General features: G+C 46.8%; 1 protein-coding gene across 4 annotated transcripts in view; it reads right to left on the bottom strand.

The window, feature by feature from the left end:
• Positions 1 to 13,239, bottom strand: part of PLXNA4 (plexin A4) — a 461,571-nt gene that overhangs the window by 70,995 nt on the left and 377,337 nt on the right. For all 4 annotated transcript variants that reach the window (XM_068953849.1, XM_068953915.1, XM_068953978.1 and 1 more), the window contains 3 exons: positions 8,945 to 9,096; positions 8,161 to 8,278; positions 832 to 968 (listed from right to left, as the gene is read on the bottom strand). In XM_068953849.1, the coding sequence (XP_068809950.1) occupies positions 832 to 968; positions 8,161 to 8,278; positions 8,945 to 9,096 (407 nt within the window). The remainder of the gene's footprint in view (positions 1 to 831; positions 969 to 8,160; positions 8,279 to 8,944; positions 9,097 to 13,239) is intronic.

The raw sequence follows: 13,239 nt of genomic DNA, 5'->3' as shown, positions 1-13,239 counted from the left end.
AAATAAATCCTATCCTCCCACCACAAAACATGCACAGTCAGGTTGCTCTAATGGAGTATGGGGCAGAATGCAAAAGTCTTGCTGCAGAACAGATGCGGCCACAGGCAAGAGAGGTATTCAGAGGAAAGGAGGCCTGGGCTGCAGAAGAGGTCTTTTGACTATAATTGCATGGCTGTTAAGAGAAGTTCTTTCCTGTCTTCAGGTTTCTATTCCCTCCCTTTCTGAGCTACTGCCACCAAGGGTATTCTAATTTCTTGCATGGGCTATGCTTAAATGCATTCAGTGTTCACAAAATCTAGTGAATAAGTCTGTATTCAAGGAGACACTGAGACACTCTTTCTTTCGCTGCTCTACCATCCCATTTCCAGTCTGGACAGAAAACAGTTAGTGGTCCAGGGCTGGTGCATCGGTATCACCCCACAACATGCAGCCAATGGACCTTGGTCCTCATCCACAAAGACTCCTGCAGTTACAATGGACCCAGGAGTGGTGACTGCCAGAAAGTAGGTCAGCTTTGTGAGGAGAAGCAGTGCCCTACCAGAGCCATGAGCAAACAAATAAATTCCCTTCTGGACTGCTTATACCACTTTGTAGCTGCCTGCTTAGCACAGCACCAAGGTCAAATCTCACAGAGGTCAGACAACACAGGTGAAAGGCCAACGGACAAACCGTTTTTTTTTTTTTTTGGGGGGGCGGGGGGGAAGAGATGCTTTTCTGAGGCATGTGCAAGCATGGCCACTACAGGTCTGCACTAATAACCTTTCCTCCATCTTTCTCTCTGTTCACATCTTACAGACTCAGGCACATGCAGTAGGAAGGATTCAGCTGTACCTGTAGAAAAGGCAGGGTTGTCGCCCAAACGTCACGATGACATTGCTGCCTGCATTGAGGTTGTTGCCCGTAATTGTCACCTGAGTGCCACCTGACACCGGGCCTCGCTTTGGCTTGAGATCTGAGAGCGTCAGAGTCTGCGAAGGCAAAGGGTCATGTTGAAAACACAGCAGAGGAGTGAGGTTACTTTGCCTCTCTCTTTTTGATGCTGGAGAGATATAGAGAGATGCTAGAGAGATGCATTAACCTAGAGGATTAATAAGGTTTTATCTGGACTTTGGAAGATGCCCGTACCTTCCTACTAAAAGAAAAGCCTAGAACGACTCCAGTCCTATTATAGACACTCTGCTTGGCTGCCAGGTTAGATGAGATGAACTGAGACCTAAACCCCAGTCTTGTCCTTCCTCCCAGCAAAAATCAGACCTATCCTTGTACCTGCTCAGAAATATTCTGTGTTTTCAAAGTCATTTCCATGCCTGGAGCAGCTGCAGCCAAACGTCTCCCATCTCCACTGCCCATTTGAAACAGCTCAGGCATGTTTTTGCTATAGTGCAACAGCACCTCTGCAATATAGCACAGGTCTTGAACAGGTTGACGGGGGCTCTTTGCCTCCGGTGAAAACTGCAGAGTTTACAAGAAGTGAAAACAATTGGGTCTTGGAAAGATTACTCTAAGACCTATTGACCTGGCAAGGGAACAGAACCTGCTGTACCATTCTGGAGAACGGTTTAAAAATGCTTTCTGTGGCCATAGCCTTTTTCCCTGGAAAGGAGGAGAGCTGTGGTTCATCCGAGCATTTGAGATCGTGTTTTGGCTGCTCACAAGCCGCCACACATTCCCAGATCTCTCTCTACCTCATTCATGGAAACACTTACTGTCCTGTCTCTTGCTGGACTTTGATACTGAGACTGTCTCCTACTGTATGTGCATCCTGCACTGGTATAGTGTATAGTACAGAGCATATAGTACTCATACGAAGGCGTGTGCTGAAATACTGCTGCTATAAGAAGGGTGATGTTCAGGTGAGCATTTTGTTCTACTCCTGCTGACTTCCTGAGCTCCTCTTCCAAACATTTCACAGTGGAGGGTTAATATAACAAAAAGCAGCATAATTCTTTCTGGGGCTCAAAATCCCGAACCTCTTTCCCTTACCTCCTTCTCCTCCCTTCTTCCCAAAATCAAGACAAAAACACTTGCAGTCTGAAGGCACAGATCACCCTGTTACCACAATGCAGAGAGGAGACATCCATTTTCAGGGAGAAATTTGGAGTTACAGTTTATTCTTTCATTTGCATTTTAATAGAAAAACTTTCCACTCAGTCCCAAGTGAAAAGCCACTATATGCATTTAAATGAAGATTTTTTTTCTCTCTCTGTTTAAGAATGATGACACAAATGCTTGAAGCTCTCCTCAGCTCCTCTGAACGAGCAGGTACATCACGCAGTCATCTTATTGAGCTTTGGAGACCATTAATCCACCTTTATAAAATTGCGTGACACACATCACAGCTCCCTCTTTCACATACACACAGAGCCCTCTCTGTCCCTGTTCCCCTCTGGCTAAACATTTTAAAAAACAGCAGCAATGTTTCCACTTTGCTTTCATTCAAAATGAAGTTACCACTTGGAGAAAGAGCTGAACGTGAAAGTCAGGCTTACCGCCCAGTAGAAAAATCTACTGATAGAGCTGGACATTTCCCCTGCTTGCACTTGCCTGTTTCTGACATGACAGTTCGGATACAGTTTCATCTCAAGAAGTCCCTCATCTATCAGTTGCTAAAGGTTGGGAGAACATATAAGGGAAAGAAGTAGTACTATGTTTCTCATAGTTTTCTGTGAATACCCACTAGCAGCCACTATTGTGGGAAAAAAAAAAAAAAGACGTTGGACTAGACGGGTCTTCAGTATATCATGCTCCTCTATTTTTAGGGTACCACCTCAGGCTGGCATGGTAGCTCATTGTTAATCACTTATCTGTGGCCACCAATACCAGTGCAAATTAATGCTGACTGTGCTGGTTGCTGCCTGGGAGGTGAATTCCCACCTGTGCGAAAATAGGTTGAGAATTGCCAACTTTGGGCATATAAGCTACTTAACAGCACTGCGGCAGCAGCGGCTTTAGGTACCAGAGAGAGACATTTGAGTTAAAGACACAAAGTCTGTGTCCCAGTCCTCAGTGCTAGGCTCCCCACCCTCCCCAGATTTAGATTAAATGACTATGCCCTTTTGAGGATCCTCACAGATCAGAATTATATTAGCAATGCTTCTATGCAAAGCGTTGCAGCATCTCATGCCAGTCTTACAAAGGGTTTGTGGCTAAGCTTTCGAAGTTGCAATAAACCATTAATTATTCACAGCGGCCTTCATAAATATTGCAGAGCGTGTTTGCACTGGAACTCAGCCTCCAGACTTTTTACCATTTCCTTGCCGGCAAAAGGTGATGGAAAATGCAAGGGGCTCTAGTAGATCTGTAATAGGCTGAAGTGGACGATGACATTGAACGGAAGAGTAGGCCAGGGAACCTTCTGCATCCTTTATGAGGTTGTTTATTTTTGCCTGCTCCCCAGCCCCTTACTGTCCTCCAGTCTGTCCTTGTCACAAGCTGTCCTCAGAGAAGCTACCGTCAGAGCTTTGTCTAAACTGACCTCTAGAATAGGTCATGGTGCACTTTTTGGTGATGCGAGATGAAACTCTGGACTGCCTGGCAGTAAGTGTCCTTTCTCCCTTTTGTTTTTTCTTCTTGCTTTTGGCAGGCGGTATTACTCCCTCCCGTGTAAAAGAGTAGGAGGCAGGGACTTAGCGTCCATAAGGGTCAGCAATGAAACTTTGGCAGACAGAGCTGGTTAGGAGCTAACTTTCAGAAGAGCTTTTCTAACGTCATGGGGATTGCATTGTATCTTCAAAGTCCTGCATTAATTTTTCATACTAAAATCAGAAACCAATACCCCTAAAAAGTTTAAAGGTTGCCTAAAGCTTTACCGTTTAAATTACTGGTTAGCCAGAGAGCACATACATAAATGCCTAAAACCTTTAAAAACACTAACAGCCCCATATCAAACTAGTACTGAATATACTAACTGTTCATGCTAATCTGCCACTCTATCTTGGTGCTGTGATTTCACTAAGTTAGGGCCACAGTTGCTTATGATGTTATCAGACGTCATCACTGAAGTCAGCATCTCAGGTCATAAGTGATGGAAGATTTAAGTTAGAAGTCAGGTGGTCACAGCTTCCTAATCACAAGATCATGGTACCCACTTCATCCATCCCAGAGACACGGTCAGCAAGACGTGGCTCACATGCAGCTCGTGCCCCTGGGTCCTTGCTATAGGGTCAGTGAGGCAGTGTGTGTCCCTCTCGCATCCCCAAGGTGGAAAGAACACCTGGTCAAAACGCTTTCCTGGCATTTTGGGAGATTTTAGGAGCTGTCCCAGAAGGAGTATAATCAGAGTAGCCTACAACACCTGCACTGAGCCAGGATCTTCTCACTGAGAGCCAGAATAAAGGCTCACTTGCTTCAGTATCTGAACGGAAAAATGAAGGTGTTTTTTGGAGGATTGAAAGACAACAACAATAATCACAGCAACAAAATAAATAATTGGAAAAAAAAAAAGAAATGGTTTTCATTTAGATCATCCTAAGTTTCATTTCAGCTTGCAAACAAATGCTTTGTTTCCATTTGGCTTACTGACTTCTTTAATGCCATTTGCATTTTTGATCACAGCTATGACAGAATAGAACAAAATGACAGCATTTAGACTTTTGCAATTCTAGTTAGAAATGTTGAGAACTGTTTCAGCATTTCTAAACTAGGCCCTCTCTTTTTTAAAACACTGAAATGAAATCCTCTGTTAAGTTCAAAATATCATCCCCTCCATTTTTTTGCTGGAGAGGCAGAGGCTGAATCTGTTGGTCAGACTTGACCCTATTTTGCTTCAAATCTTTTGAAATGCAGTTTTCCAGAGGACTTGCTATGTACCAGAAAGCGGCATTTGTAACTCTCACGGGATACCCTTCTCCAGTTTCCAAACATCTTCCTTCCCTTAAAGTGGCCATGCCGGTTCTCGGATGCCAAGTCATGTTGTGATGCGTGTGTAACATCTCTACCCTCCTGGCAGAAGCATCAAAGGAAGCTAAGCAGAGCCAACGAACACAACTCCTGCTATGAAAGCGATGGACACAGGAGAGGGCATATGACGGGCAGGCTGGAAAGCGTCTGTTTTTTTCTGTCTAGCACAAAGGTATTGAGGTAGTCAGCGAAGAAAACCCTGATGACTTCACGTTCACGCACGGATGGGAAAACTGGCAGTCAGAAAGCTAGCAAGCAGAGGGAAAAGCTGTCACAGATGGACACGGATGATCAAAATCGGACAGTAATTCCAAGAGTAGCAAAGGTGATGTGCTGAAGTGTAATGTCCTGGAAAGAGCCCTTCTGTCTGCCTGATGGGGGCTATCTGTCTGGGTGTTTCCGTGTCCCCACTATCATAGCATCTGAATGACATCGAAAAACACAGAGAATAGTGAAATCTCTGTAGCTCAAGAGGAGAATCCAAGATATTTGCATTCGTTATTAGTACGCTTTATCATAAAAAGGGCTTGGGTGTGTGAAAGATTTCAGAAAAGACCCATTCCCTTGCAGGAGCAGAGCGCTTTTCATGGGAACAAAGTGACCCTCTCATCTCCAGCCTGCGCAGGTCTGCACTGATCAAGGCTCAGGCAATGCTTGCATGTCTCCAGCAAGGTGCCTTAGAGGAATAAGATCTCCTGGACAAGAAGCACTGGCAGAAAAGGGGAGAGGGGAGCAAAAAAAAACAGATTGAGCATGCAACATGCAATGGACTCTCCTCCCTTCTTCTATCAGGCTTTCACCATTATACACTCGCAATCCTAGGCCAAACTTGCACCAGTGTTGTGGAGTGCAGACTCAGGCCCAGAGCCCCTCTGGCTCCTTTGCACACTGATGTCCCAGATAAAATGTGCAGCAAGTTCATTTGCTAGCTGCCATGACCTCTCTAAAAAGATGATTGTGACTGCTATTTGAGCACTGTAAGCACACAAAGCTGACTCCCGACAGCCTGCTAAGGATTGCCGTTCACTATAAGATCCTTTTTACTCTGCTTATTTGGAGGTTTCTAATGTCTGGGGCTGGAGACATAGGGAATGGCAGGCTGCTGGGGGACTGCCTGCTGCAGGGGTCGTGGGTCATGCAAGTGATCCCATCAGTCATAAGCCCTAGGGATCTTTTTGACTTCACCTCCAAATTTCTCATATGGCTAAATACTCTCTTCAGCCCCCACACCCTTCCCAGATGCTAGACACATGCTGGTGTGCGTTGGCAAGAGGGAACTAAGTAAAACACACGGGAGTATTGGGGCATTGAGAATCTCCTCCAGTGGAGCCCTAAGATAACTTCATGTTAGACTTGGGCCAGGTGGAGAGTAGGGAAAGAAATACTCTGTCTTTTCTGGACCCAAGACAGAACGTGAGAAGAGTCAGCTCGAACGTGGTTTGCAGCTTACCCACCCCTTGTAACCAAATGCATTGGATTGGTCAGAGACCTCCAGAGAGGGGTCCGCTGATACCAGAGAGTCAACGGCCAGAAATCCCTCCAAAGACTGAAATGCTTAATTTGCAGACAAGAGTAAGCTGCTGACGGGAACAGCTTGGGCAACAGCTGTGAGCAAAGCACCGGGCTTCCCATGGCCCTTCCCATCCCTGCGGAGAGACACTGCTCCATCTCTCAAAGCCATTCCAGTTTTAAAATGTCATTGTTAGCACATGGGACATGCTTGCATCTGCTGCTCTCCAAGGAGCACCGCTGCAGCCTAAAAGGTTAATGAAGGACTGTTCAATAGAGCTACCCTAAAAATAGCAGCTGTAGGCTGGAGTCAGGAGTGACAAGGGGACAACAGCAGCACTTGCAAAACAGAACCATAACTGGTCTGGAGCACACAAGATTCCTGCTGCTCTGGATGTCTCCACATCCTGCCACTCTTGGCTGCAAGCCTGTGGAGAGCTTTGCACTCAGAGGAATGTCCTGGACTTCTTTGTGAGGCTGTATCTGAGGCTCAAGAGAGACCTGAGCTGAGCTGAGGCATATGAGCCGAGAGCTGCTGGCCTGTGGCAGCCACAGCTCTGACAGAGCGGACATCTGCTGTCCTGAGCCCATCCTTGCATGCATGAGCACTGCAGTGAGATCCCACCTTCATTCATGTGTGCAGACATCGCCCTTTCAAAGCTGAGAGAAATCCAGGCTTGCTTGGCATCTGCTGTTTCACTATGGAGCATCCAAAAAAGTGACCTGTAGCTTACTGCCACTGAGCCGTAGTCATGCTCTACAGTTCAGCCACAGCCTGGCTGGTTAACTGGTCCCTCCTGCTTTAGCCTAGTGGGCAGCACTCGTTCCCCTGGACACCCAGAAGACCACTTAGCACCAATGAAACGGAAACAGGGTTCTAGAAACACCTGCCACTGCCATGGTTTACGCCTGTGGCTCAGTAAACATGACCTTTTGCCATCACTAGCAGAAGGCCACAGGCTTTGTGCTGACCTGACACCACAGGGTCTCAGGCAGCTCCGAACTGGCCGTGGCCAGAGCTGGCTGTCACTGTGATCACGAGGGTCTTGAGGTCAAGAGCCACCTGCCCGCCGGCCTCAGCTCAGCTCCACGAGCACCCACAGGGCCCCAAGCTGCCCCCAGCCAGTCCCTGCCTGGCAAACAACAGCCCTTGTGTGACCCAGGCTGGGTGCTGGGCAACTCTCCCGCTGGAGCTGGGGTGTGACAGAAGGGAGCCGGCAGTGGGGAGAGGAGAGGTAAAACCTTCCCCGGGGGACCCACGAGTGGGGAGGAAGAAACCCCACTACGAACATCACACTCCTCCTGGTGAAGACCTCAGGGTGATGACAACTCTCAATGACAACTCCACCTTCTGCTGGAGGAAGACTGGTGCCTTCAACCACAGGGCCTGGAGAGATGTTGGCAGGATGAGCATCACATCAGAGAAAAGGTGAGACTCTAGGATTTTTTTTTTTTTCTGTAAATTAATTTTAACTATTAATGAGGTTTTTCTGTACTAATTTGGACCATGACTGTATGTAACTGGACTAACAATCTGGACTATTATTAGACTGTTAAAAAATTAATTAGGCAAACTATTTTTTGCTCATAACAAGATTTTTAATGAAAATGGAAGGAAAAGCTTTGTATGTTCAAGATGGCAGTGAAGTACTTGGCGACTGAATATGGTTAAGGATGATGGGCAGACACAGTGACAGGTGACCAGGGACCAAGTGCTTTTGGGGTCAAGGAGACCTTCTCACAGGAGTTTACCATGAAGTAGTAGAACTGCGACGACCTGGCCATGAACTCCGGCTTACACTCGGACACGCAGATCTCCACAAATCCAGCGTGCTGGCTGGGCTTGGCCTCCCCCATCTCACACACTATCCTGTGGAGAAAGCATGAACAAGAAGCATGATTTTAAGGATGGTTTAGCAGTCTGGGTAAGATGATGTTGGAGCAGACAACAGCTTGCACCGGGGGGGAATGGACTGTAGACTTAACCCATCCTCTTCTGCTTTCATATACAGGACCCAAGCTGTTCTTTAAAGAGAGGTGATTCATGGCTGTTTGCACTCACTGGGACAAGTGTTTAGCTGGTGTAAATCTATATTGTTTCACTTAAATACATGGAGTAATACTGCACTGAGGCCTGGCCCCGGGTGTCCCTCCGTCCACCAGATTTAATTCTCTTCTCTGAACTTGCCACAGCCCTACAGCTTAACACATACTCTAGCGCTGGGTTAAGCTGCTTCTAAGGACTGCTATCCCATAGACCGGAACTTAAACCACCTGTGGTGGCTGTTATGTGAGAAACAGAGAACAACTCATACAAGGGATCAAAAGCTCTTTGTCGGGCATATGCCATAAGGATCACCTAAATATGAAGTCTGAATACGGTAACAAAGGGATTATCAGTTCTCGCGCTCTGAGTGGGGAGTGGCATCTTCTTTGCACTGGAGTGGGGGGAACCCATTCCTAAAAAGAGCTCAAAGGTAGCAATAACTGTTATTAGGTGTGCTGTGGCCCGTTATCTGCCACACACCCAACTTACTGCTCTGCTGGAATGTACCCTTCCACCAACGGTTTGCACTCCACTCCAGCCACTTTGACATGAGATGCGATATCTCTGAACTCCAGCCCCAGATTCTCCCCACGGATGGTCACTTTGGTCCCTCCTTCCCGAGGACCTGTCACTGGACTGATCTGGAAAAAACAAGCCAAGGAAAAGGAGAACAATCAAACCACTCTCGTAAAGACATCAGCATCCTCTCAGTGACAGAAGCAGCAGCATCCAGACCACTTTTTAATGGTGAGAGACACCAGAACCGTGAATGCTGTGCAACCGAGAGAACCAAGCCTACTCTGGGCTCACACGGCGGGGGCAGGGTGTTCAGCTCCCTGATAAATATATCAAAGATGCTTCACACACGGCCAAAGCACAGTGTATCCAAAATTCTGCCCCAGATCTCATCTCTTCTCTTTTGAGTGCTTTAAAAATATCCAGAGACAAGTAGGAAATGTTTTCTAGATGGGAGCAGGGTTTTCTGGCAGTGCACTTGAACTGTAAATCCTAAATTCCCAGTCCAAACCACAGGGAGCTTTTGATCCGTTCCAGAGGGAGAGATTGGTCATGCATCCCAAACTCAGCTGAAAATGTCCATCTGAAAAAGTAGCTGAGACACAACAGAAATGGAGTGTCAGATTAGGTACAAAATAGATACAAGAGAGCAAGTGTGTGAGACAGTAGCAGTGGTTTCTATGTGCCAGCTCATATTTCCAAAAGAGCCGCAGCTGCTCTAACTGGAGAGCTGGGGCCAGGGGAAGAGCAGGAACGGGAGGATGGAGGTGATCATTTGTGGGGCTGGGAGCTGCCTGAGCCCCAGCATGAACTGGATGGCTTTCTCAGTAGTCCTGGTGGCTGGTGACCTGACGTTTGCACCCCAGTGTGGACCATCATCGACCCTTAGCAAGGGTCAATCTCTGCATTTCACTGAGCAGTGGCTCTGTTGGGTAGCTGAACCAAAGCACCACCCAAATTTAGCTCTTGGCCCAACACTAGACCTGCACAATGGTCTGATGTGAAGGCTGCAGTCACCCCACACACAAAGAATCTGTGTGTGTGTCCCTCCTATTGCACTCCCATTGAGTGCCCTCACCTTGCCCTGGAGCTGGGTATCTCCGTGCAATATTTCTGGCATATGTGGAGGGCGTATGTAAACGGAAAAGCCCTCTGCATGTCCTCTGTCACCCTTGTTTAGAGCCAGGTGGAAATTAGCCTTGGAGATGTATCCTGGATATTAAGACAACACGGAAATCATGGGGAGGGCCTGTAATTATCTCGGTTCTGCCTTTCCAATTATTTACTCTGCCCAAATGCTTTGCCATATGACTGGCTAGTTGAAAGGGGCTTGAAATTTTGCTTTCAAAGGGTATTCCCTGCTGCCCGTTCAGGATGCCATGGCTGCCATCTGCCAGAGTTGGCAAGGCTCGCTCCGCAGAGAAGTGGCAGGAAGGGGGAATTCCCTGTCTGAGGTCCGTACCCATCGGCCAAGAGCCCTGCCAGACAGGAGGCCAGGGCTGGCAGCTAGACCCTTGCATAGTAGTCTGGCTGGCGGGGAAAGTCCAGGCACCGGCATGAGCAAGGGTTGCTCTTGACCGCGTCCCGATGCTGAGTCTGGCACCAGAGTGAGGCTGGTGGCAGCTAATTGCAACCAAGAGAGGCCAATTTTTAGAAAGTCCATCTTTAACAAATGGAGAGAGGTCCTGGCGCCTCTAGAGGAATTTTTATTTTAGGATATTTAATTTTAGGTGCCATAAGCCACTTCCTGAAAATTGAATTGTCAACAGGAGCTTTCCAGAGTGAAGCCAGCGCAGCACCTCTGAAAATCTCTCCCCCCGCCACCCCCAACCCCAATATGTGAAATTCTGAATTTTTAAAGGCCAGCTTCAAAATTCCCTTATTTCTTTAAAAGAAGAGGCCTGGGGGGTGTCCTGGGAGCGTGTGGGAGATTTTTTTTAACCTCCACTCATGACACTCCCACAGATGCGTACACAAAGAAGAAGGTGTTGCTATGCTGTTTCCACATCAAGAGAGAAGACGCCTGTTTCTATCACAGGTGCAAAAATGTGGAACGAGACCTTCCAGCACCGGAGAGGGAAGCACGGGCAGGAAGATGAAGGCTGCCAGGAAACCTCGGCCTTCTCTTTTGGATACGGGGCTATGACACCACATCACAATTTACAGCCTTCCCTGATACCAGTCTAATGCTACAGCTTGCCATTCCTAAAGAACTTTTCATAGCCAGGTGGGTCTATAAGTCCTAATTCCACTGAGTGGCAATATAAATTCAGGAACTAGTGAATAACTACAGGTTGGGGGAAGCTCTATGCTGGCATGCACACGTATGTCTGTGTAAGTGTGAACGCACGTGTTGTTTCTTCTCCTTCTTCTGCACAGATATTTCCCTGGCTCCTTGCCAGAATATGCATGCTCTTACCCACTGCTCCAGACGTACTATTAGCTGCAATATATATCCAGTCACTTGAGATTACTTCCATGCTAATGGCTCAGAAAAAGACTTTCAAAGAGCTACTTATGATTGCACCAGACAGTTGGAATATTTCATGAGTGAATATTGCAATGATCTGTTAGAGCTTTGGGAGCTGTTGGAGGGAGTGCCCGCAGAATTAGAAGTATGTCTCTTCTGAAGCAGAAGGAAGGAGAATGAGTGGTTTTCTCTTCATAAAGAGACTGTAGCTGCAGGGTTTGGATCAGAGCATGGTAGAGAAATGTGGATGGACCTTCAGAACAGCATGCTACTGCAGGGCAGGCCCTTGTGCCTAGGACTTTTGCTTTAGTTGGTCATCCAACGCCTTCTCAATTTTACATTCTATGAATTTGTGCAGAATTTCTGAATAATTGTCTAGGAAATGGGAAAAAGATTTGAAGGATGTTTCCTCTCAACTCCCCATAAGTTTCAAGGCCTCAAAGCTGAACTTTCAGAAGTAGCTGCTCATTCTCTCTGCCTCTGAGTTTGGTTTTGCAGCTTCAAATGGTTCAGGTGGGGTTCAGAACTACCAGACACAGATAAGTCTAAGCATGGTAGAGGCCAGCACCTTGGAAATATCATAATGAGTCTGAAACTCAGCAGTTCAACTAAGTGAGTACTTCAGAGATTGATGGACTGCAGGAAGACAAATTGAAACACAGTAGGAATGGCTCCTTTCAATGACACCTGGGAAAACCAAATTCTGCACAGCCTTTGTTCTCATGAAACCTTCACCAAAGCACATCAGTTCAGATACAGTTCATCCATAACGCCCACCCTCTTTGATTTTTAACTAAATAGAATTAGCAAAGCCTTTCTTAGTCCCTAGGAGAAAGAATCCACCCAATACTTCATATTAACCAAAACCACACAGGCCTAACGGTTCTTCTTTGCATTTCCTTCTTTCTTTCCTCCTCCTTACCTTTCTTATTTGAAAAATAAGGCCTTAGCCACCCTGAAAAGGTACTAATGCTAATTAAGGTAAGGTAATTTAAAAGTGAGTAAGGCAGAGGACAGCTGGTAATGGTGTACTCCACATTATCACGGCTCAGATCTGTCCCACTATCTCTCCCTGTGACTCTGGAAATGGTGTTCTTCATTATGGTAAAGGTATCCCGAGACAGCAGCCAAAATCACTCGTGACCAGAGGCCTGAATTCCCTCCCTTGCATTCTCTCCCTTCCTCTGTTCCCTCTATGTAATGCTCTTTCTATTCCCTCATGTCCCCTTTGCACCTTTCTTCCAACTCTTGCTTTGACCCAGTCGACACAATCAACAGGAAACCTTACAAACCATTTTCCTGCAGTTCTTCCCCCCGACATTGCCCTCATTCTCTCTTTATCACTTCACAGGACAGTTCTAAACTTTTTAGTCGAGGTCTGATCCTGCTTTATTCAGCTGCTATTAAGCCTTCAAGGAGGGAAGGCTGACAACTGTTTAGGGCTTTGGTCTGCAACTGCACAGGTCTTTGGTCTATGGGGACTTCTTTCATCATGCAAAGTTTGGGCCAGACACACAGAAGAGTGTCACGCTGCCAAAGTTAGTAATTTTTCTAGACTGTGACTTTGCCCGTGTCCTGCTGCTAGAGGAAGCATGGGCTACAGCCTGCCCTCTTCCTTCACCTATTATCAAAGCTCAAAGTGTTGGGATCACTCATCATCTCCTTCTCAACCAGTTTGGCCAGAAGGCTGCTCCAAGAGATACCTGGGCTCCCTTTTGATTACTTTTGGTCAGTCCATTTGAGGTCCCCCAGAGCATCCTGTCTTCCCCTAAGCTGCTCTTCTAGAAGACCCTGCTCT

This window comes from Struthio camelus, chromosome 1 (assembly GCF_040807025.1).
Source record: "Struthio camelus isolate bStrCam1 chromosome 1, bStrCam1.hap1, whole genome shotgun sequence".
Classification (NCBI taxonomy): domain Eukaryota; kingdom Metazoa; phylum Chordata; class Aves; order Struthioniformes; family Struthionidae; genus Struthio; species Struthio camelus.
The sequence above is the reverse complement of the archived record's forward strand: the minus strand, read 5'-3'. Positions and strand labels throughout refer to the sequence as shown.